The sequence below is a fragment of the Mytilus edulis genome, chromosome 3 (assembly GCF_963676685.1).
Source record: "Mytilus edulis chromosome 3, xbMytEdul2.2, whole genome shotgun sequence".
Taxonomy (NCBI): Eukaryota; Metazoa; Mollusca; class Bivalvia; order Mytilida; family Mytilidae; genus Mytilus; species Mytilus edulis.
This window is the reverse complement of record NC_092346.1, coordinates 65325347-65352692: the sequence shown is the minus strand read 5'-3', so window position 1 is coordinate 65352692 and position 27346 is coordinate 65325347. Positions and strand designations below refer to the sequence as shown.

Here is a 27346-nt window from a genome sequence, read left to right as displayed (position 1 = left end):
ATTTTGTCATCCCAATATATTTTACTTACTGATGTTTAGGTAAATTACGACGTTTATCTCTGATTTATATACTGGTTACCAATGTAGATAACAAATTTGTGTCGTTCATGACAATTAAACAGAATCAACATGATATATGCGATCATTCTTGGATGAAATTAATATTACTTTAATATTACACTTTTTGAAACCACTTTTTATCAATTTTCAATTTCATGTGTTGTTTCCGTATATTTTATGTTTCATTGCTCATGTGTTGTTTTCGTATATTTTAGCCGCTCGTCTTGAGCCTACTCATTTGATCCGATAACACCCCATATAGCAATAAAATTATACATTTATTGCCATTCATAACTCTTAACAGACCAATTAACAGACCGGGTTTTATACATCTGACCCATTAACAGACCAGGTTTTAAATAAAGATTGATTTATGTCACCAAAATACAGATTTTCGTGTAGATTTTTCACACAATGATATCAATATGGTGAACAAACATAATGCCTTTCTTTTTTCGATGTTCAAAATATTGAATGCAAGTAAATTTAACCACTGTGTCATTTTGTGTACATTTTATGTGTGTAAAATGTGTATAAATTTATTGATGAGTAACCCGCCTTTTCATTTTATAGATCGTACATCGAAGCTAGAAAAATAATAATTACACCACTGAATTCAGTACATTGAATTGTTTTGTTAGACATGAATACTTTTTATGATGAAAATATATTTAGAAAGTTATACAATGAAACATGCTGAACTTTCAATGATTTTCTCGATAACACCTGATTAACAGACTTTAGCCAACCCGATTAGACCAACCGCCGATATAGCCGCATACTCAATATAGATTAACCGACCAATCTCTCGGTTAGCCGAGTGTCGGCCATGGTGTTATAGACATTTAAACTGTCACTGTGGGGTTGCCAAGATTAAAAACGCCACACAAATAAAAAGAATATCGTAATAACTAGCAGAGAACTAAACGTTGAGTGTTGTTTTAAATCGTGAAAAAGAATGTTATTCCAATTCTTGAACCAATGCATACATACTCCATCAACTTAGTCTTCTGTGCACGATTTTATCATTTTTTTTTCGCATAAATTTCGTATAATAGTCATTTTTTTCAATCGGTCAGTGTTGTTGTGAAAAGAATATGGCAGATAATTAAAGTTCGTGTTTTGAAGCTGAAGTTTAACGATTGTTTCCCGTTTGTCAACAATCAACGAAAATGCATGGATACTGAGCTCGTGTTTAACATGTACAATCAGATATAAGCTTATTTCAGTGACAGATCCATGCGTATTGCGATCACCGGATTTCGGATTTTTACGAGACGGGTTACGCGAAGGTCACTTTGCAAGTTTCATATGACTTTAAGCTTTTTTCTTCTTTAGTCGTACTTGACTTTTCTATACTATTTAAATCCCCTTAGTTTTAGTAGTTATTACTGTAATCACTAGCAAACCGGCAACACTGAGGTTGTGAGTTCGAACCCCACTCGTGCGGGTTGATCACCAATCTCTCATTCTTGTTGCTCGTTTTGTGCAAACTTGTCATGCGCAAAATATGTATGTTATTATATGTAAAAATATCTTTCTTTGTATCATTAACTTGGTTTTATAAGAAATAAAGAATCTGGTGCACTCGACTCCACTTAATCTTAATTGACTAGGATTATCACTTTAACTTTTCCTATCAAAACCAATTAAATTGTGCGCCACGAAACAGCCAAAAAGCGGTACTTAAAGTGGCTTTAAAACACCAAAAAAACCAAATTAAATCATTACCAACAAAAGTATTGCCAAGGATTTGTATAGTAAGACACTATAAAATACTTGATAATTGCGTATGAAAATGATTCTAATAATGGATTACTTCCCTTGTATTACCTCTTCAGTTTTGATGTAAACAGTAACCTGTTTCCGGTAAAGTTTCTTGTGTTTTTTAAATTTTCGTCAAAAGAACAATTTTGATTGTAAAAATAATGAGATTAAGGGCATACCTTTTTACAAAAGCATGTAACTTCATGTTGAAGGGTTTTCTTTAAGAGGAAACTAGCAGGTTGTCACTTGGGTGACAGAACATTTCAGCAACTGCTCAGGCCACGTTGACAGTTTTACTGAAGGGTCTCACTAATTAGCGACAACAAGCGTCAAGAAGCGACAACAAGCGTCAACAAGCGACAAGAAGCGACAACAAGAATTATTTTTGCGACAACAAGCGAAAAGAAGACTATTTAGCGACAAGAAAACATTTTTTTTCATTAGATATAAAGAAATTTGAATTACATTTTTTTTTTTTAATTTACGAGCAGATATGTCTAATTAAAATGTTTTATTATATAGATAGACAAAGAAATGAAACATTTGTGAGGAAGAAAGAGATTGTGAAGTTTATATTTAGTATATTGGTAGATGAAGAAATTTAACATTTGTGAAGAAGAAAGAGATTGAGCTTCTTTTTTTATTTTTAAATATGAAGAATATGTATAAGATAATGTATGTATCTGTTTTCATCAAAGTCAAAGTATGAATAAACGAATGGAGATATATATGGAGCGGACATAATTGAATATAATATTTTGATTCATTTGCTTAATACTATGCTCTAAATGTACTCTTGTTATGTCAATTCGATGCTTTATTTATAGAACTCTCAACCACGCTTTGCCATCTTTATTATTTAATCGTGTTTCCAGACCCCACGACGAGGACGTGGTTTTACCTTGGGGTCCATATATTTTTTTTAATTTTTTTTTAATTATTTTTAGTCATTATATAGTAATATGTACATTCCTATCTAACATAATATTTATACATTTTGTACATGGTGGTCCCATTTTGATAAGCAAACATGTGGAACATCAAATGAGATTAACGAGTCGCGTGTCCCCTGTTTTATTGCTACAATAACATCCAATTAACACCTTCAACTTTGTACACGCGTCAGACTATACAATTACACGCGCCAGAATATACAATCATTGTAAATAATGAACACCTGTTGAAAACTCAAGATTGTCATTAATTTCCTTTCATCTTCAATCAATATGCATAAACATGATATATATCGTTTGATGAGGCAATAAACAAATAAAAAGATTAAAAACATTCACATTTCAATTTTCTTTTCCTCCTGTTTGATTTCAGTTCTTTGTATTTCACAATTTGTGTCAATATTTTCAGGACAATGATGCACAAATAATTCATTTTGCGAGCTTAATATATATTGCACGAAAAGAGTTAAAAAACAAATTATAAGATAAATAATATGTTCTAAAACACAAGGAAAAGTAATCTCATAATACAATAATTAAACGTAATACTGGCTGTTATTCATAATAGATGATAAAATATTATGTAAATAATGTTTCTTTTTCTCTATCAATTTTAACTTTTTTGTCGCTAAAATTATTTTCTTTTGCATATTCTTTTAATATTTATTGCAATAATTCATTTTAATTAAAAAAAAATGTTTTCTTGTCGCTAAATAGTTTCTTGTCGCTTGTTGTCGCTAAAATAATTCTTGTTGTCGCTTCTTGTCGCTTGTTGACGCTTGTTGACGCTTGTTGTCGCTAAAATTCTTGTTGTCGCTAATAAGTGAGACCGTTACTGAATACTGTTTATAAATCTATCCTATACAAATTAGGTTAATGACCCCCAATGAGACTGTACTATAAATGTAATTATATCAAAACAGCAAACATAATGGAAAAAATTTGGGCATACCATTTTTGTACATATGAATTTTATAATATATCCTGGTGTATATTTGTATTTTCGACCTACTAATATATTTTTCTGAATTTTCCTTTTATATGTTTGAACATCAGTGGCGTATCCAGAAATTTTCATAAGTGGGGACCCACTGATTGACCTAAGAGGGGGCCCGCTCGAGTCACGCTTCAGTGATTCCCAATATAAGCAACCAATTTTTTCCCCAAAAAGGGGGGTCCAGGCCCCCCCCCTAAATCCGCCTCTAAACATAGACATGCCTAATATTTTGAGAATTACTAGTATAATTGTGCATAAAATAATTGTATCTGAAATATATTGCGATCTCTAATATATTTTTATTTGAGGTCATTACAGTTTGTAGATCGATGGCACCTTTGTTGACAAAAGCAAGCGTCTTTTGTTTTTGACCTATCTAAGAAACAGGTCTAAAGTCGGAAGTGAACTGTCGTACAAATCCTTGGTTATAAATTTGATACCAAAGTTTATATCAAAGTTTTAGAGGTGATCAAACTTATGACTTTATGAATTAAATGGTTACATGTACAAGGATAAGATATAAAATATTATTTTGATATCTTTTTTGGACAAGTTGTACAGATTATTCAGATTTCAGAAATTAAAAAGAAAATTTCTTCAAATATTTTTTGTTGTTGAGAGGATTAATATTCAACAGCATAGTGAATTGCTCAAAAGCAAAAAAAAAATTTAAGTTCATTAGACCACATTCATACTGTGTCAGAAACCTATGTTGTGTCAACTATTTAATCACAATCCAAATTCAGAGCTGTATCCAGCTTGAATGTTGTGTCCATACTAGCCCCAACCGTTCAGGGTTGGACCTCTGCGGTTGTACATTGTATAAAGCTGCGCCCTGCGGATCATCTGGTTTATTTTAAACTGAAATAGTTTTCCAAACTTTAGTATGTTACTTCTGTGCAAGAAATAAGTATCCAAATATTGCACTCGAAAATTTACCAAAGAACTACACTGCAAAAGGTAATGAAATTCATCACCAATCTCGTTACAAAGACATAAACATGATAATTACAATATTTAAAGTTACCTTCAGATTTATTCCATCTACCAGTTCGATTGGTAACTTGTTGTTTCCCGTACCAGCTCTAACTCAAAATATGGACAATTTCATGTCAAGGGGCTTTACTTCAAAAGCACTTATTTCTTACCTTTTTTCAACTGGGCTTCTTTACATTGTACTTTAAAATGCAAATGCATAGAACATGAAGAGATAAATTTGTAAGATTTATGAAAATTTTGCAAGTAATACAGACAGTGACTCTAGACTGTATTTGTTGACTGTGAAATTATAAAAATGGTAATTGTGGTCCGCAGACCACCATGGGTTTACAATAAATATCCAAAATTGGTTCTCAAAAGGACAATTAGTCAATATAATCAGGATACCTTCATTCATCCTACAATGTCATGAATGTATATGAATTTCATAAAATATTATACTTTATTTTGGTTATATTGAAATTGAATATCAAAAGTTTTACTTAAAATCAATATGCCCATCACCAAGTAACATACAATGTAAGCTCTAAATTGCGTTTGATTTGACTACATGCTCTAATCATTTAAATTCTTTATCTGTAAACATGATCAAGTTGTCCCTTTTCAAACAAGAAATCATAATAAAGCGTCCTTCATCTATCTTTAATATAGCACAACTGGAACGTAAAATGGTTATCCCATAAGGACTTGGTGATCTTACACTGACACACCATGTCCTCATGGGATGACCATTACTTCTGCCTTTGAATCTTAGATAGAACACTGAGTGAATACAAATCATTCAAAAGTATAGAGATTACCACTCACCAAATAAACAACAGTATTTAATAGTTATCCCATGATGACACACCAAGTCTGAGTGGGATAACTATTTTACATCCCAGCTGTTTTAGATTAGATGAAAAACCATTTACAATTCATAAAATCTAGTTTAGAACGCCACACAACCATTATAATATACTTTATATATTACTATATGATGTATAACCTTTGTGACCCCCGAACACGATGAGTAGTTATCAAACAATGTCAACTCGCCCCACTTGCAAATCGGCCCACACTATATCGCCACTTTATAAAAAAAATTGTCACACTCTTGTTTACCGACTCTCCCTACTTTAAAAAAAGTGTAAAATCAAATTGAACAATCAGTCTGATATCTCACTTATTAACGAAAAAGGTTTAAACCCCACTGAATAAAGTTCTGCCAACTCGACCCATTTATCAAAAGATCTTGCTTCCGTTAAGTATGTTAAATTACTGTTCGCATATATCCAGTTGTCCTGCTGTAGTGGTATGTGTCGTGGCTTGAGTCGAGGCTTGAGTCGAGGCTTGAGGTCTTGAGTTCGAGTCCCAGCATATACACTGGATACATAGTCTTTTCCGTATAATTAATTATAAGTTTTACAGTGGATGTGTCCTTCCCGCCAAAATGTTTCAGAACGAAGGAAAGCATGCATAACAAAGACACTCAAACTGGGGTGATCTGGTAGGGGTGATCCGGCTCAGATCACCCCTGTTAGAACAAATGAGCTGGGATGTAACATCTAACATAGATTTTTTGCACAGATATAAACTATTTTAACACTTGAATTTGTCAAATTATAATTATTCCAACTGCTAATATATAACTTTTCTATTTGAATATTTTTCAGATCAAGAAATTGATAATAACAGGTGAAAATGAGGTGTCACATTAGAAAGAAATCGGCTATAAAAATTGGAGTGGCAGTGCTTGCCTTGATTTTTATTCTACCATTTCTGATCAGTAAATTAGAAGGTAGCAGTAGCGAAAGTGAAGCTCTCATGAAACGTATGCGTAAAAGAAAGGTATTATACATTGTACATGTTACACATGAAATTAGAAATCCCCACTGATTAGAAAGTAAAAAGTGATCACCAGCTGCAGCACATCTTTATCAAAGTTCAGCGTCTGTTCTTTATATTCTACCAGTTTTATTTCTGTCCAATTTATGCAAATTCTGAAATGATACTTGCATGTTCTTTTTCATTATATTGATAGATATGTTCAATGGTGAAGATTCCATATAAAGTCTGTTTCGCTTGTGTCTTTTCCTATTTGCAATATTTTCCCACTAAAAATATGTTTAAAGTAAAACCAAGAATCTTTATTATTATTGTTGGCTGTACTTGTCTCCTTATACTCATGATAAAAGGAAGTTTGACTATAACTAATTGATGTGCACTTTCTGATTTCTTTAGGGAGTTCATCATGATACTGGAATTCCTGTCAAAAATGATGTGGTACAAAATGTGGTAGAAAATCCAATGGAAGCTAAGGATTTAAAGCCAGTCGAGCCACAGAGGAAGTTTGGACCTACTGCTGTCCTGAAGCCAGGTGTATTGGGTAACTTTGAGCCCAAAGAGAAACCAGCTAAAAGTGGTCCAGGTAAGAAACATTTAGACAGGGAATGACGAAAACGTCTTTAATACCTGCAGGCAATATCTTAAAAAATGAAAACCAAGCATTGGCGATTATGATAAGTAATGACGACAAGTGAAAATCACCTATTCTAGTTTAATACCGTAAAACAAAACAAAAAACAGCTTCAAGTAGCCTTGGTTAGCATGGTTAGTAAGAAAAACAACTTTTATGAGAAAAAACACAGGATATAGGTTATGCATCCCTGACAGAAAATAAGAAAATGCATAGCTAAAACACACGAAAAGGAAAGGAACACTGATTATAAACATTTGCAGTAGACTCTTACACAAGATCATATCTCTAAATAAAAGGAAGATAACTCTATCTTCAGTATTGATCACTGTAAATCTGATATTGCCTGGCACTCATAGTTTATCAGTGTACTATACTTGCTAATCTGTACCATGTATTTCTAATGAATCACTGTCATGTTATTCTTCAAGAGAAAGATACATTGGGTGACAGTTACAGATATACAATCGATATCATGTGTATAGAAGACAAGGGTTTGATGGCAAGGTTGAGAAGAGCAAAGATGTTTTTAACTCACCTGACCTGAAAGGTCAAGTGAGCTTTTCTCATCACTAGGTGTCCGTCGTCCATCGTTCGTAAACTTTTACAAAAATCTTCTCCTCTGAAATTACTAGGCCAAATTTAACCAAACTTGGCCACAATCATCATTGGGGTATCTAGTTTAAAAAATGTGTGGCATGACCTCTGCCAACCAACCAAGATGGCCGCCATGGCTAAAAATAGAACATGGGGGTAAAATGTAGTTTTTGGCTTATAACTCTGAAACCAAAGTATTTAGAGCAAATCTGACATGCGTAAAATTGTCTTTTAGGTCAAGATGTATCTGCCCTGAAATTTTCAGACAAATCGGACAACTGGTTGTTGGGTTGCTGCCCCCAAATTAGTAATTTTAAGGAAATTTTGCAGTTTTTTGTTATTATCTTGAATATTATTATAGATAGAGATAAACTATAAACAGCAATAATGTTCAGCAAAATAAGATCTACAAATAAGTCAACATGTCCAAAATTGTTAGTTGACCCCTTAATGAGTTATTGCCCTTTATAGTCAATTTTTAACAATTTTCATAAATTTTTGGAAATTTTTGTACATTTTCAGAAAATATTTTTCACTGTAATTACTGGGCCGAGTTCATTATAGATAGAGATAATTGTAGCAACAAGAATGTTCAGTAAAGTAAGATCTACAAACACATCACCATCACCTAAACACAATTTTGTCATGAATTTATCTGTGTCCATTGTTTAATATGCACATAGACCAAGGTGAGCGACACAGGCTCTTGAGAGCCTCTAGTTTTATAAAATTTTCATTTTCTTTTTGTAAGTCCTATCTTTAATATTTAGTTCATTTTAGATATATATAAACCATGGGCTAGGTAGGAAATTATAATTGTCCCCCTATCCAATAAATATTTAACATTTTTTATGCAGGTGAAGGTGGACAGGCTGTATATACCAGTATGGAAGAGAAACTCAGAGCTGACCAGTCTGTTAGAGAGTATGGTTTTAATATGGTAAACAGTGATAAAATTGCCATGGATAGAGCTATACCAGATACTAGGCTAGATGAGTAAGTTATGTACTGTGGATTAATAATTATTCATGGAATACAAATTTTTAGATTCTGATGAGCCACGCATATAAATTTTCCACAGAGTAGTAATTTTGTATAGGGTTGTATGTGTTGTTTACAAGATGTAAGTTTGTACAAATTATAATTTGTACAGGGTTTTTATACAAGTTATAAGTTTTTTGATACACACCTTCTTGCACCAGGTGATAAAAGTTTATCTTCTAAAATGTATCGGTTTAATGTCTTAATTTCAAATTTATATACTTTAACCTAACATTAAGTGCTATTCTCCTTGTCCTAAAACAGTAAATAAGGATACCTGAATGATTTAAGTTCTTATGTTATTTTTCTCCTTATACCAAAATCATATCCGTAAAAAGTCTGCTTGTGTTCATATAATGTGTTTGTATCAATGCTCAGTTTTAGACTGTACCATGAAGTTGTTGAAATATGACAGAAAATGCAAAACAAAAGACTGTGTGCTTGCATCATCCGTTTGTGTTAAGCGGTAGATTGTACAAAATATCTGTACAAATTAGAATTTGTACCAACATTACAACTTGTACACAACATATGCAAACTTAGCAAAACCACAAAATGAAATATACAATTTTTCCTTAATCCCCTAAAATGTTATTTATGTGTTTTGGCATATACTTTACTTTATTTTTATGCTTTAACATTTTTCGCCGCTGATGCACAATAATTAATATGGCTTCTACTAATGAAAGCTCTATTTGGAGCTTATGTGTATAGAAACCTTTTATATCAGTACACCATTTCTATACTGTAAAAGCAAAAATGTTCGTGGAGGATTTAATTTAATTTATTTTATGGAAAGAATATATTCATGAAATTAAAACCCCACGAAAATTAACCTACACATAATATCACTTCCATTTAATGAAAACCTCATTTAATCCCCATGAAATATTATATAGAGACAAAACCACGAAATTTTAACCCCATGTTAAGTTGTATTTTCATATCAGGTATCTGATAATATACTAAATGACCAACAATCATATAACTTTATGAACCAATGCATCCTTGGGATCAGCTTACTATAAACAGCAGGTAATTCTGGTCTACATTTTATTCATTGACTGATATAAGTTGTATATTTGAGTTAATTTTTCAAACAGTAATCCTTTATTAGGTGATTGGATGCATTTAAGTGAGTTAACAACCTTCCCATTGTCACCCTGTTGTATGATATAGACTTCTTGATCATATTGAATAAACTGTAACTTTAAACATTCAGATGTAAATATTGGCAGTACCCAGAAGATCTTCCCACAGCTAGTGTTATTCTGGTATTCCATAATGAAGGATGGTCCACATTGGTCAGAACTGTACACAGTGTAATCGACACTTCACCGCCACATCTTCTCCATGAAGTGGTCATGGTTGATGACTTTAGTGAAAAAGGTTTGAATATACAGGATACACACATATTTTTATGCCCCTTTTATGGGGATTATGGTTTCTGGTCTGTGGGTCTGTTCCAAGGCTTCCAAAAAATATTTGAGCCAGCCGGACATTTCATATCTGATCCCGATTTTAATCCCTTAAGACTTGGTCACAAAAGGCAATTATGGTAATCAGATGGCCATTCCAATGATTGACATAACATTAAAAAAAAAAATTTAAACTTACTTTGATATGATATGAATTTGATGTACGGATGTAACTGTTAAATTGGCAGTGCATCATTCAAAGTGTGCACATCAGCGTGTTCATATCTGCCTTAGACTTTTTATTTGTGCAAAATGATATTGTCAAAAACTTTACTTTCGTTTCACATTGTTCTAACCGGAGAGGTCAACCGGATGTTGACTTGACAATGGTAAAACATGGACCATAAACGGATACGTAAAATCCGTGTATGTTTATAAAGCACGACTGAGTGAAGAAGCTCTTTCCACGTTATTTCTTCAACAAAATACTTGAAATGAACGTTAGATACATGTATCAATGATAATTTTAGCATTTTTGAAGAAATGTAGGATGCATAATTAAATTTCCCACCTGTGCACATGCGCACACGTGTACTAGTTCATACGACGTAGTTCTGACGATTTTTCATTTAAAACCTTTTTAAATTTTTCATCAAATCATGTTGATAAACTAATTTCTAATAATTTTAATCTTTTGGACTAAATCAATTAGAAACAAACCACTGAAAAGTAAGAAAAAAATAGTGAATAAACCGATCAATTTATACGATGTCCGTTACTGAACATAGATCACCTGTCACCTGAACAGGTAGATTTCAGCTGTCCAACTACTAATTAGCCTTGATTAAAATTAGAAAGTATTGAAGTAGGTGTTGTTTTGATAGTAATTAATCATCATGTCACATTTATGACCGGAAATGTGATGATGTTAAAGGCAAAAGGTTGGGTCAAAAAGATCGTGAATAATGTAAAAATGACCGAAAAAGCCTTGAAAACTAAAAAGTATATGACCGTTTCATGCTTTGACCAGCCGGACTTTTACCGGACATTATACAAATGACCGGAATATATGACCGTTTTGGAAGCCCTGGTCTGTTCATTCATTCGTCTATCTGTCCGTTAGTTTGCTCGCCTGTATGTCCCGCTTCAGGTTAAAGTTGTTTTGGTCGAGGTAGTTTTTGATGAAGTTGAAGTCCAATCAACTTGAAACTTAGTATACATGTTCCCTATGATATGATCTTTCTAATTCAAATGCCAAATTAGAGTTTTTACCTGATTTTCACAGTCCACTGAACATAGAAAATGATAGTGTGGACATCCGTGTACGTCACATTTTTCTCAGGAAATACACCAGAAGGATTTCTGAAATTTGGTTTCAGGCTTGATATAAGTCAGCTATACTGTGTGATGGGTTTTCAGATTCATCACTTGACAACTTCCTGTTTACCGAACACTTGTATGATTTTACACATGATAGCCAAGTTGACATTTTCGTCACAATTTTTCCAGAAACTACAATACAAGGATTTCTAAAATTGGTTTCAGTGTTTATATAAGTCAGCTATACTGTGTGATGCGTTTTCAGATTTCATCACTTGACAACTTCCTGTTTACTGAACACTTGTATGATTTTACCCAAGATAGCCAAGTTAAAAATTTGCGTCACAATTTTCTCAGGAACTACAATACAAGGATTTCTGAAATTTGGTTTCAAGGTTTATATAAGTCAACTTTACTGTGTGATGCGTTTTCAGAGTAATCACTCGATAACTTCCTGTTTACCGAACACTTGCATATTTTTACACTATTAATATTATCCACTTGCAGCGGGGGTATCATCAGTGAGCAGTAGCTGGCAGTTTCACTTGTTAATCATAAACTAATCATGTCAGAATTATTAATTTATGAGAAAAATGTGCATTTGCTTAAATAGAAAAACATAAGGAAGACAGAACAAACAATTGCTTAATTGATATTTTTTTAGCTTTGATGCCAAAAACACAGGTTTTCTGAAACTAAAATATTCTGTTTTGTATCTGAAAACTTTGACATTATCTAAGAAATATTGGAAAAATTGTACTATTGATTGTATTTATAAAACTTCTGTTTGTAACCATTGTTCTTTTATCATTACGCAGAACATTTAAAAGGCAAATTAGAGGAATATATTAAACAGTTTAATGGAAAGGTGAAGTTATTCAGAAATAAAGAGCGAATGGGATTGATTGGTACAAGAACAAGAGGAGCTGAGCTGTCCACTGGGGATGTCATTGTATTCTTAGATGCTCACTGTGAATGTAATAAAAACTGGCTTGTTCCACTGCTTGCTAGAATTAAATATGACAGGTAAGATAGGGGAGGTAACTATTATGTTAATTGTCAATATCATGAAAACTAGAGGAGCTGAGCTGTCCACTGCGGATGTCATTGTATTATTAGATGCTCTCTTTGAATGTAATAAAAACTGGCTTGTTCCTTCTGCTGGCTAGAATTAAATATGACAGGTAAGTCAGGGGAGGTAACTGTGATATTGATTGTTAATATCCTGATAATAAATGCAGAAGAGACCTTTAATATTTCTCTTTTATAAAGCGTGTGTTGGCTTATCATTAGAGAAATTTTACACAATTGTTTTTGAAAAGAACAATACAGACATAAATTTACAAATTATAGCTTAAAACTAAAATAATGTAAATATCTACTTCTTTAAAAAGTACCTGTCAATGGGATTGCTGATTTCAAAGATTATAAAGAAGTATGCTCTATAGCATGTGTTATTATTTCTATTTTTAGAAAATAAGCATTTGAACAATGCTTTGAATGATCCTTAGAAATTTCAAGACAAACAGAGAAATAATAACATTAGTCTTTCTTTAGGTTTTGATAATTTCCATTGTAACCATTCTAGTACTGTTACCCATTTAAGTACTATATAGATCACATAAAAAGGATACTTGACTCTTACTTTTTTACAGAACTATTATGGCAGTACCAACTATTGATGGTATTGACTGGGATAACTTTGGGTACCACCCTGTATATAGTACTACACATCACAGAGGTATATTTGAGTGGGGATTTCTATATAAGGAGAGTCAGGTACCTAAACAAGAACTGGACAGAAGACAACATAACAGCGAACCTTATAGGTAAGTATCATGTATTTATAACTGTAATAGTTTCTTAATTCTTTCTTCGTTGTTGTGTGAACACGTTATGTTTTTTTGGTCTGTCTGTCCGTTTGTACTTCTGATCGTTAGTCCATCTGACCTACTTCAGGTTAAAGTTTTTGCTCAATGTAATTTTTGATGAAGTTGAAGTCCAATCAACTTGAAACTTAGTACACATGTTTTCTATGATATGATCTATCTATTTTTAATTTTAAATTTTTGACATTTTGACCCCAATTTCACTGTCCCCTGAACACAAAAAATGATAGTGCAATTGGGGCATCCGTGTACTATGGACACATTCTTTTTCATATGTGTAGTTAATCATATAGATAGATAGATAGATAGATAGACAGATATTTTTATTTTAAAGTACAACTTGGTACATATACATGAAATACAATATATTACAATTTTAAACATAAGCAGTCAATTAACATGTATATTTATACCAACCAGCCTTTAGAGGCTTACGATGCACTGTCATTTATGCATGAAAAATTATATGAATAAATTTCAAATCCATTGATCCTTATTATATCTCATTATTACATCTGATTTAAAAACATATTCAATCACAATTTTGGACAATGGAAGATAACTCCCAATTCAAAATATTGCCTAAATGTGTTTTGATACTAATAATACAATGCAGTTTTAAATTTTAAGTTAACTTGTAAAACGAAACAATCTTTGTCCTTTGGTGCTCACAGGCTTTAGCTTATTCAAATGGATGAAGAATGGATTGCCCATAGCTGAAAAATCTCATTTTGTTGTTTGGTTATATTGTGGTCTTGCTTTGCTTTCTTATGGATATACTGTACATCAAAGTAGTATAGGTTTAGCCATTAAAATAATTTGTAATTTAGTGTGTTGTGTATGTAAAATTTCAAAACTGAAATAATAGATGAATGAAGTATCTTCAGCCTTAGCCAGTTAAGTTATTGTGAAAGTGTCATAATATGATAAATATATTTATAGATTATTATATTTATTTATAGAGCACCAACACATGCAGGAGGGCTGTTTGCTATGGACAGGAAATATTTCTTTGAGATGGGAGCTTATGATCCTGGATTGAAGATCTGGGGTGGAGAAAACTTTGAATTGTCATTTAAGGTAAACCAAACTCCTATTCATATTACTTGTATTAAAAAATCTTATAAATCAAGGATTTTTTCTGATGTTTTGAAGATGCAATTTGTTTCTCTTACAATAAATGTTGCATAATGCAAAAACATAGAAATGTTGCAATGGACTAGGCTTCTTGTATAAAGTTTCATTTTTCAGAAGAAAGATGGTCTATTTCTTAATTATAATCCTGGTTTCTTTGATAACTATCTTATATACAGATGCTCCCTGACAGAGTTATTTTGATCTTGACCTAATTTTCATGACTCATTGGTTAATATTTTCTTGATTGCTTCTGTTTCATAGGTACTATAAGTAAATTGGTCAACTTAATTTGATGTATATATAAAAAAGAAGATGTGGTATGATTGCCGATGCGACAACTGTCCACAATAGACCAAAATGACACAGAAATAAACCACTTTAGGTCACTGTACGGCCTTCAACAATGAACAAAGCCCATACCACATAGTCAGCTATAAAAGGCTCCGAAATAACAATGTAAAACAATTCAAATGAGAAAACTTATGGCCTTATTTATATAAAAAAATGAACGAAAAACAAATATTTAACACATAAACAATGACAACCACTGAATTACAGGCTCCTGACTTGGGTAGGCACATACATACATAATGTAACCTGGGACAGTGGTATGACAGTACAACATAAAAAGGAACTATAAAAATCAGTTGAAAAAGGCTTAACTCATCAGATGGACAAAAAACAAGTGAACGTGGCCGGGTACTTGTATACCTCGACAACAAAAAGACACTAGAAATAGATCTGAGAGTATTCACAGTTATCTGACAGCTAGTTCAAAGCCACTAACAACTAATAAAAAAATCATGCATCTAAGACTAAATAGAATGGTTGTTAGTTGACATTATGTTTTTGTGATTAGGTTTGTTTTTTCAGATTCTGTAAGTAACATGTCCTTCGTATTTTATAGGTAAAATAAGAATATATCATGCTACGATATCATAAATTAATAGAATGATATATGATGGTGCTTAGAAATCATGTCAGTCTATAACAAGTACCTTATTAATGTTAGTGAAATAACACACGAGCACAATATTACAATCTACAGATACAAGTGATTTTTTTCCAAATTCCTTACGACTACTTTATCCGACTTCATCATTAAAAAAAATTCATATTAGATTTATAATTTTGAAATAAAAATGTTTTATGTATGCATTATATTTCAGCTATGGCAGTGTGGAGGTAGTATAGAATGGGTTCCGTGTTCTAGAGTTGGCCATATTTACAGAAACCATATGCCTTATGGATTTGGTAAAGTTGATGTTAAAATACCAGTTATTCAGTTGGTGAGTTTCTGTATATTTAAAAAAGTATAACTTTTTAGTCTATTAAGGCTGCACTAAAAGTTGTAGAAACAATTTTTATCTTTGAAAGTCTTTGATATTTTATCAGATACTAGATATAAGAAATATGGTGTAAGTGCCAATGAGACAACTCTCCATCCAAGTCACAATTTGTAAAAGTAAACCATTATAGGTCACAGTACAGCCTTCAACAAGGGGCCTTGGCTCACACCCAACAGCAAGCTATAAAGGGTCATAGAAATGACTTGTGTAAAACTAATCGAACATGAAAACTAACTGTCCCATCTATAAAAAAAATCAAGAAACAAGAAACACTTATGAACCACATCAACAAACAACAACTTAGAAATAGTTAAGATCACTTTTTGAAATCTTTTGTATTTTTCTTTTGAAGAAAATGTTTTTTACACTTTCATCACATATTCCATTGTTTTTTTTGGTGTTTTTAGAATTACATGAGAGTTGTTGCAGTTTGGCTGGATCCAGAATTTCAAGAATATTTCTACACCAGGGAACCAGGAGTGAGAGGTTATCCTATAGGAGATGTATCGAAACAACTACAGTTTAAAAAGGAACACAATTGTAAAAGTTTTAAATGGTTTATGGAGAATGTAGCTTATGAAGTTTATGAAAAGTTTCCTCCATTACCTCCCAACAAGGCTTGGGGAGAGGTTTGTTTAACATTATCTTTTATCTTACAAATGAATATTGAAGTTACCTGTACAACTTCTAGCTTAAAAAAATCTGAAAAAAAATTAAAGCAATAACCAAACAATGGATGCATTCAAATCCTTAAGTGAACTTTATACCTTACATGTGCTGAAGTTATTTACAATCGTATCAGCTACATGTGATTGTCACAATAGAATGTCTAAGACTCTTCCAGATTGATTAATTTTTTGTTGAAACTTCTGTTGTATTCTGTTGTTTTAACAAAGTAAACAGCTTTAAAAGTAAGAATTTATTTTTGTGGATAGATGAAACATTATAATTTTTGTGGTTTTGGAAAAATCTGCATATAACTGATAATCCTTTAGAAAATTTATACATTGTTGAACATTTGAATATATATATATATAGTTCATAAACATTTTGATTTTTGTCCCCAACATGAATTGTTGCAGGAACATAAAAATACTGAGTGTTTATCTATCCAGACTGGTTATTGTTCTCATGTTTACAGTTCTTTCCAGTTTTGTATGAAACTTATATCATAGGATTATATCAGCAATATCTTGGACAAATCTGAAAATAAGTGGGGATCAATTATTTTTAAAAGAGTTATGCTCCTTGAAAACATTAATTATATGGAAAATTGCATCCTTTTCCTTTATCTGTTCAATTCTTGACATATTTTCAGAATAATTATATCATGAGTTTATATCAGCAATGTGGTGAATGAGTTCAAAAATCAGTGCCGATCAATTATTTTCTAAAGAGTAATGCCTCTTGGAAATTTTAATTATATGGAAAATTGCATGGTTAGCACTCTCCTGTGTACAATTCTAGCTGAAATTTTATGAAACATATATGATTGGTTTATATCTGCAATGTGTTTAATGTATTTTCTTTATTTTTCAGTTCAAGTTGGAAGGAAGTAACAAGTGTTGGGATGTTATGGGACAACAAGTGGGAGGTGGACCTATCGGCCAAAGTTATTGTCATCACTATGGTGGTAACCAGGTAAAATGGATGAGATCATGTGACCATGTGACTTAATAATCAGGTTCTTATGTGAGTTTTACATCTGTAACAGAATGGTACTAAATGTAGTTCTTGTTTCCTCTCATCTGCTTCTTTCTGATTCTTTTTCAAGATGTCTGGGAGAAGAACTGTTGTAAACTGATATAGATGGATTGTAAAACACACAACTAAGCTGATCATTGAGTCATCAATTTTGTGTATTTATATGTTGTCATCCAGTTTACAAGGCTACCATTATAGAGGTGACCTTGGTAAGCTGGATGACCTTGCACTAAATCTTTGTCATTTCAGTGATTTATTAGAATAATGTTTACATTACTAACATAACATCTGTCTTTAGTGGAGTAACACAAAGGTAACAAGAGCAGTTAAAGGTGGTGGGATGGCAAATCATGTAGTATAGAAAATTAGTCTGGTTTAACTTAAAAAGATTATATCAAGTTGGTAAAACCAATGTTTCTTTTCTTTAAATAAATAAATATTCAACATAAAAACAGATATCATACTAATATTTTGTTGCAAATTATGTTATTTTGGATAATTACTATGTGCTTTGTTGTAACTGCTAATGCTGTTGATACATAGAGATGGGATATTTGACTATTTTATATCATTGGATATTGCTTACGCTTAGATTATTAGCTGTAGTTTAGAACTGGTTTTTCTTATTCACGTGTTGTCCGATTGGGTCCAGCACAATAGTGTGTACTGGATATGGAAAAGACAGTAATATATGCATTAATTTATAGACATAATTCTTCAGAACTTCCAGTACAAAATTACTACAAATCAAGATGCTATATAACATGCTAATATGTTAATTATAAAAGTCAGACGTTGAATTTCTATGAGATTTTTATTTCTCATTGAAAATTTTATTATTAAAATGTAAAATTACATGTCCTTTCAGTGAACCTAATAATAACAAAATTCAAAAAAAGTTTAAGGAAATTAAATGTATAGTTAGAACTAGGAATTTTGATGGAATGATTTGTCATAAAAGATCATAAAATACCTGATTCAAATATACAAATGTTAACTGTTTTTATTATGTTTCCTAGTTGTTCAGATTGAATACTAAAGGTCAGATTGGTGTTGGTGAACGTTGTATCAAGGCATCAGGAGGGTCAACACTACATTTACATTTCTGTGATGTACAGCCCACTGGTCCATGGAGCTGGGATGAGGTAAGATTATATGCCATTGATGTGTTTTGTTCATCTGGTCAAGTATTAAAGGTTAAAGCTTCATTGCCAACTTCATAATGTTTATACAAACATTATGCAAAGAGTACAAGTTGCTTGGTAAACTCAATTTTCAACAGTAAAATCTAGGTTTTATGAAAGTCAAGCCTAAAACACTACAGTTATCTCCTAATTATTAGTGCAATAAAATAATATTCAATGCATTTACTCAGCAAGGGCGTATTCAGATGGTGAGCCCCCTCCTGATAAAAATAGAAAAAAATAATAATAAAAATAAGATTGCAGCCAAATTAAGTGTCAGAATAAGTTCCAGTAATTCTTTTCTCTGGAGCATCCCCCATCTTGTATTTCTGTTCCTCATTCTCAAAGAAGTAAATCAGAAATTGTTCACAGTAAAACCTGTTTTGTCTTACTGCAGCACACTTACTGCAAGGTTTCATTTCTATTCAGTGATCGGGAAAGACGTGCGCCCTGCGCCTATAGCGCATATTGACAAGAAATGGCGCAAAAAGTGACAAATGTAAGCGCCCACGTGGTGCACGATATTTTTCACTTCGTTTCGAAACGTTTAGATATCGTCAAATGAATTTCCGATCGTGTTCTGTGCCGCCATGTGTGTGTACACAACTGTGTAATTTTCCTCCAATAATAGGAGCACCTATATATTTTTTGGACGTCTCAGGTGTTTCCCTATCATAATAGAACCATGCGATTTAACGTCCTGAGTGTTTTCCTCTTGTAATAATAGAACCATGCGGTCTAACTGATAAACCCGAAAAACGTAATTAACCATCATTCATGATATATTTTTTTAACAACAACTTTAAATTTGTAAAATTTCGCTAGCACAGATGAGATTTAACTCTAATAATAATCTCATTTAGTTTAGCTTGCTATTATTTCGATTGAAGAACGTACCTCAAAGACTTTTTAGGAATATAGTTTTTGTCTCCATAAAAGACGCTTAACTGTCCTTGTCATTTTTTGGTCTTTGGCTCGTTTTCACATTTTGTAAACATGACTTCAGCGATTTGTTGTTATGTTCTTTGAATTAATGGTACTCTATACTGTTATTCTTGTTACCCTGATGAAGTTATAATAATACAAGAAGTGCAGAGGAAATGCCTGAAATGTCCTCTGATCAATAACGTCTGGAATAAGTATGGTATCGACGAAGACCCAAATTTAATGTACATTTGTACAAAAAAAAAACATGAACATGAACAAGGCAACAGTACCAGTTTAAACATTGTAAATAAAGGTTGACTAAAATATTGTTGGGGTTGGAAGAAGTTATTGTATATTCATTGAAATTGAAATTACAAAATCACAGGAACAATATCCATGATTTTATTTATTATCATAAAGGTAAGTATCAACACCTCTTTGCCAAAATATACTGATACTTTTTTTTTACAGAAGTCAATTCAAATGGCCCATCATTTTTTAAAATGGCCCATTGAATTTATTTTTGAGGGGCCCTGGGCCCATAGTGAAAAAAACCTTCCAGATCACTGCTATTCACTGATGAGTCTTATGTAGACGAATCGCGCGTCTGGCGTATAAAATCATAATCCTGGTACTTTTGATAACTAAATGTATGTACTATTACATAAATATGTTCTCCTAAATATAGTTTAAAGATTATTTGTTTTTGTTTTTCATGTATGATAATATTTGATTAATATAAGTTTCTTAAAAGTAGCTACCTTCAATCTCATATTTATAAAACAATTAATTGAAATATTTATTTTTAATTAACAGAATACAGGTGTGATCAGAGAACAACATCATGATAAGTGTGTTGAAGGAATGACTGATGGAAAACTACTTCTACAACGCTGTGAACCTGGTAAAGCATCACAAAAATGGATGATTAATGAAATTTACACATGGAAAAGATAATTAGAAGTGTACATTTATTTATTCTAGTCAGTGCTCAATGTTTATTTATTTATGGTTACTGTAGTATGATATTTTAATCTTGATAGCAGTATTATAGGCTGTCACTTATGTTGCTGTCAAACTCAAAGGCCAGTGATTAAAACACTCAGTCTTGTAGCTCAGCATTATGTCATCTTGTAGCTCATGCGAAATGAGTAATGTAATAAGGTAGATTATTGGCATGATATTATTGTAAGAGGTAAATCTTGATTTAATTTTGTTTTTGAAGAAAGTTATTGTTTGTCTAATGTCATAGGTTTAATAATTGGAAGACTATAAAGAAGAATGCAATTTTTATTCCATTCAGCTGAAACCAAATAAGTTAAAAAAAATAATGATCAGTTTTGAATGAAATTAAAAAATGTGTAGATACCTAGGCTACCAACAGCTTAATGTAAGGAAATTAATAGGTATAAATAGGGTTAGAGTGACCATTGTGAATAGTGGGCTTAGATCTAGATAAATATGCAAACTCTTTATAAACTCTAGTTTGAAAAAAAAAATAAAAAAAATAAAGCCTATATAACTTTGATAGTTAATTAGGCTACACAAAACACACTATTTATTTGTTTATTGCTTACATTTAGTTGAAAGTTGGTCAACATTCAATTAAAGGTATAACTTAACTTATCATTTACACTTTAGTGACAAAGGATTTAGTTTTCATTTGTTCAGCCTTTCTTTTTGTATCTGCTCTGCTTATTTCTAGATCTGTATCAATGCCTAAGTTGAACCCCTTAAAATATCTTCAAGTATATCAGACTTTTGAGCCTGATAGTAAGGCCTTTGGGTGATAACAGGGTTCAGAGGGAAATTAAGTTTATTGATTTGTGATTAAACAAAAACATTATGTAGAAATGTAACTTTGAAATGATGCCAATTTATTGAAGGCTGTAGAAGTTTATATTTAAGATTGGCCTGATTTACACATTTAGCCCCCTTAGTACTAATCTATTGGCAGTAGAGTTCAATCTGGTCAAATTTATCTTTGGGGAATTGGTCAATGAATATATCAGTTGAAATATAGTATTTAAATTTCGCAAGCCATATACGATGAGACTTACAAAGTTGATGCAAAGAAGCAGATTAATTTCAGTTTAGGTAACAGTGTGTTGCAAATTTTTATCAATGACCATTCATATTAACCTTGATATGCTCTGAACTCAAACTTGAGTCAGATCAAGATTTTAATATTATAAATGTGATTATTTATCTGTGATGATACAATTTATGGAATGAATGATAGGAGTTATTTGATCTCACCTTATCTTTGTGTTGTTGTTATCTATGCAATTGTTGTATTATGTATAGGTAAATATGCATTATGAAATTTTTATTGTATTCAATGCCTTGTTTATGTAGATGCTGTCAACATAAATTCCATTACTTTTGTTTTGCTTGAATAAGAATTATATTCTATCGTTGCTTTTTCTTCTAATGTTCTATGTTTCATGAATTTAAGTGTTAAAGATAGACTAATTTGGCTTTTGAAAATCTTAATGTGCAACAATGAAAATCTTAATGTGCAACAAAAATAGATGATGAAATTTATTATCATATTTTACACTGTAATGTCATAATATTTGTATGTTCAGTACATTTCTTGGTTTATGATACATTTTCTTACTAAATCAGGGGTACATAGTAATTACTGTGTTGTTTATATTCCTATCTTTTTTTTTCTACGAAATAAAACCAATAACGTTACTGTAAAAAGTAAGTTAGGTGCTTTTGTTTTAATTGCAAAGTTCTTTGTAACTATTGCTGAAGTTGATTCAATATAAATTCTAATGCCAGTTGAAGAGAATTTGTGTTCTCATATATATAAATCTGTAATTCATTTTGTTTACTGCTCGTCCACTTTCAAATAAATTTGTTCGTTAACTTGAATGATTTATTTATGTCTGAAAGAATTTTTTCAATACAAAATTGTTTTTCATCTTTTTGTTTTAAACCAAAAATTGATATGTGCCATTAGTTATTTGCAAGTTTATTTTATAATTTATCAGATTTCTTGATGATGCTTATTTTTAGTGTTAAGTTTGTTTTTTTGCAGCTTGAGTGTGTTAGAATAGTACTGAAATAATGAAATGATTTAATATTTTTCAAAATTTTGATCATGCAATTTTAAAAAACTTAATATAAGTTTGATGTGTGTGTTTTTAATGTAATTGTATTTCTTACTTCTTTATTTTCTTATAGATTTAACATTTTTGAAAAGTTACTGTTTTAATGTGTGTTCAGAATTTCAAAAAACAGCATTCTTAAAATAACTCCCACCTATTTATTTCTTCTTTTCTGACAGTAAAAATTTCGACATTTTGTACTTAAGAAACTAATTATGTCTCATGAATGAATTTTTTTTTGTCTTTTTTTGTTATGTTTTACATAGATATATATTATTATATTGAGTCAATATTTAAACATAACATTCCATTGTGTGGAGTGGTATATGTGGATGTTAAAGTATATATATATATTGCTAGTAAGTAAATCACAGGTGCTAGTTTGAATTATATATATGGCATATTGATTAGTAGTGGGGGACAAGGTCATTCATATCATGTATTTCAATTCATTCAACTTTATATTATATATTATAGGGTAATCATTAAATGCATAATGTCTTCACTACATTAAAAGCAGCAACTGCAAAAAAATAGAAGTGTTTAGACCTCACCAGTTTGTAATGTAAGTAAAAAAAGAAACATTTGCACTTGTTTCATCATTGTGTATTTTAATTTATAAACATCATGTTTTCTTTAAAAAGCAATTTCTCCTTGATGGCAAAAATGGTGCTAGAACAGTTGTAGTTTGATTTTTTTCATAAATAAATAAACAACTACATAGTTTTAATACAGATAAATTTATTTTAGAGTATGACACTATATTTTGTTGAATAACCTCATGAGTAATCACACCCATTTTATCTAACCAAAACTGTTACTAAAATACAAATTTATTTAACATATCAAAACAAAACCATAAACAGTCAGTAATAATATAATAACTTGATAAAACTTCCAAGTAAAAGTTTATATCCCTTTAAAATCATGGCTGGTAAAACCTGTTCTTCTGCTCTCTCCTGCTCTTTAAGCCAGCAGACATGTGTGTTATTTATGATTTACAAGCACTGCCATCAGTGACTGCATGACACTTTTAAAACTAAATAATTGGTGCATCCTAGTTCATTGACACTGTTAAACAGTACTGTACATATGTCACTTAATATTGTATACTCTCTTAGTAATGTTATTCCATAGATGCCAGTTTTTAAGTTTGTGGGTACAGATTTCATTTATGTTTACTTAATTTCATACCTTAAGATTGCCTTTGTACATTAGCACTTGCATTATATATAAATATTCATGCTTTGTCTCAACAATTGAGAAAGGCTTAATTGACAGCCCTTAATTATGTTTATTTAAATTATAGTATAAATTCTTCCTACAGATTTGAAATTAGATCTTAATGAATATTTCAGTATTAAACTGCAAAAAAGTCAGTCATAATAGGTGGGCTATATTTAATTTTACATAAATGTTTGGGAACTGCAAAATATACAACCATTAACCAAATATATATAAAGGTTCATCTCATGAAGTCAGTATCCAAGTAAAAGGTCAGGTTGATAATTCTTTTCACTTACCGTAATTGATTGGTTCAATCTTTCATCTCATTTCATACGGAGATGATTGTTTAAACATCCTTGAAGGAGTGCTTTTGTAAGTATGATAACATTGAGCCCAATGTATGCTTTCAGGCAAAACAGGTTTTTATACCCCTGCTCTAAAAAAGGGGGGTATACTTTTTTACCTCTCTCTGTCCATCCATCCATTAATTAATCCATCCATCTGTCAGTCCATCTGTTAGTCAGTCCGTCCCATGAATATTTTGGTCGCATTTTTCTCAGGAACTACTTGACGGATTTCTGAAATTTGGTTTCATGGTTTATACCGTGCAATGTGTTTCATATTCCTCACTCAACAACTTCCTGTTTACCGAGTCGAAACACTACTTTTATTTCACACATAATAGCCAAGTTGAAAATTTTCGTCACATTTTTCTCAAGAACTACAATACAAGGATTTCTGAAATTTGGTTTCAGGATTTATATAAGTCATCTATACTGTGTGATGTGTTTTCAAATTATTCATCACTCAACAACTTCCTTTTTACTGAACTGTTTCGCGTGGGTATCATCAGTGAGCAGTAGATTGCAGTTTTACTTCTTCTTTTACAAATTGTGACTTGGATGGAGAATTGTCTCATTGGTACTCATACCGCATCTACTTATATCTGTTTAGATACTTAAATACTGTTCAATTCATATCTTGAAATTTACTGTCTGAATTTGAATACAAACATCACTATGTCAAGAATGGTAATGAAGCACATACAGGGCTTCCTTTGTGAAATGGTTTTGTTTATGGGTAAAGGTAAATGGTCAATGTGCTAAATGCTTTATAAAGTTAAAGTTATTTGGGAATTCTTCATCTGTAGTATGATTATACACATACTTCAACAGCTTATTAGGATCGGAGTAATTGTGTTAACTTTGTACTCTCACCTTTTCAATGTCTGTTTCTGTTCTTGCTAGGGCAAAATCATTTCAAAATATTTTCCTCTTCAGTTTTAAACAAATTATTTTTCTTTGACTATCATAAAAGTTCCTTTCTTTTCTATTGAATTTAGCATTGCATACAACATTGTTAAATCATTTCTTAAAAATTTGTGGTACATGTACAATGTGTAAACTTTATAAATCATGTATTATAGAAATATTTTAATAAATTGTTATCATTGGCTGTATATTAATGCATTCTGTCATGCCTTTTAAGGTTGTAGCATTTATTTGCTATATTGTAAAAATCGGGGATTTATGTAAATTTGTATTATGTATTCACATGTATAGCATTACCATGAATCGTATATTGTTGAAATAGTGATTATGAGTGGAAAAGGTAATAAAAGAATATTAAAATGGAACTGTTACATGTTATTTCCTATTGAAATTAATATATGAACTAAAGATACATTAGATAATTTATCAGTTCAAAAATAATTATTTTATCATCTTACGACCTTGTCTAATTTCTAAAAAAAAAATCCATAATGTTTTGCCTGCCATGAGAGTTGAAGAATTATGCAACACATGTATTTCAAGGTATTATTGAAGTTTCCCTTTGTTATATGTTCAGTGTCCTTGACCACATATTTTTTAGTGACACAAAAACAATTACTGCTTTTGTATTAAGTGAAATCATTTCTCATTATGAGTATTATGGTAACTATATTTAGACGCTTCCGGGTTCGGAAATTTCTCGCTGCATTGAAGACCTGTTGGTGACCTTCTGCTGTTGTCTGTTCTATGGTCGGGTTGTTGTCTCTTTGACACATTCCCCATTTCCATTTTCAATTTTATTGGTATATGGATTCCTTGTCTTTCACGTACAATTCACCTGACATCAACCTTAATTATTTCATGGATGAGTGATCAAGGTTAAAGATACATGACCAAGTCTAATCCTCAGTTATGATAAGCATAAGGTCAATTTATGTGGTGTATGGAATGATTTTATGATGTACTGTAGTACATGTCTGACAGGCAGGTTTCATCTGACCTTGACCTCAATTTTAGGTTTTGTCTTTTCTTCGATACTATACGCAAATAGGTTCACTATATAAAGTGTATGGAATGATTGTAAGGTGTACATGTAATACTGGCAGGTTTCATCTGACCTTGATCTTATTTTCATGGTTCATTAAACAATGTTCCATGTGGTTTTGGTCTATTTTTCAGGCTATAAGCAATAGGTGAAGTATATTTGTTGTATTGAATAATTGTACATGTCTGTCTGGCAGGTTTCATATGACTTTGACCATCTTTTTCATGCGTCAATATTAAGATTTTGTGGTTTGATCTTCTTCTGGTACTGAAAATGGTTGAACCGCTATATTTGGCTCATTTTCATGGATCATTGATAATATTGAGTTTGTAATACTTGTAGTGATTACGGATTTTCAACATGAATTAAATCAGAAGTAAAACAGACAAGGCATTTCAACAATTGCAGTCTTGCTTATGTTTATTATAACCACAATTAGCTGTTAATACAGGTTTTTGAATACTTGTTTCCTTTTTTTAGTATTTACTTCCGCTTCTGCCACCATGATAAAGACAAGTAGCTTATTGTTGCTTTAACTACCAACAATCAATTAATTAATATAGTTCATGTATTTCAGAGGTGCATGATGTTTTCTCAATTTTGAAGTTAAAAGGAAACATTCAAAGCTAGTAATCATTGCTTGCCCATGTATGTTTGTGTACTTGTATTGATATTATCAGATTATTACATGGCATTTTTCATATCGCTTGTATTATAAGCCTAGGTTCAATATCAGCCCAACAGCCGCATGGTATTTTCCGGAATTTGCAGAGTATCACCGGAATGCCATGCGATAACGTTATGGAAAGGCATGTGATAACGTTCAAACATGTGATAAACTTTTCATATCAGCCCGCTAAACACCAATTAGAAAAATATGA

At 31.5% G+C, this 27346-nt stretch overlaps 1 protein-coding gene across 2 annotated transcripts; it reads left to right on the top strand.

Annotated features, from left to right (window-relative positions):
- The first annotated feature begins 1845 nt into the window (after positions 1-1845).
- LOC139514456 (N-acetylgalactosaminyltransferase 7-like) lies at positions 1846-25785 on the top strand. 2 transcript variants are annotated; one of them, XM_071303741.1, is made up of 14 exons: positions 1846-1929; positions 4096-4242; positions 6432-6606; positions 7000-7186; positions 8689-8827; positions 10095-10261; positions 12429-12636; positions 13266-13439; positions 14462-14579; positions 15806-15925; positions 16393-16614; positions 17525-17626; positions 18709-18834; positions 20617-25785. In XM_071303741.1, the coding sequence occupies exons 3-14, from the start codon at positions 6460-6462 to the stop codon at positions 20755-20757; spliced, it is 1851 nt and encodes a 616-aa protein (XP_071159842.1). In that variant the 5' UTR covers positions 1846-1929; positions 4096-4242; positions 6432-6459; the 3' UTR covers positions 20758-25785. The 2 variants fall into 2 exon arrangements, with proteins under 2 accessions (XP_071159842.1, XP_071159840.1); XM_071303739.1 differs by lacking the exon at positions 4096-4242.
- The last annotated feature ends 1561 nt before the right edge of the window (positions 25786-27346 follow it).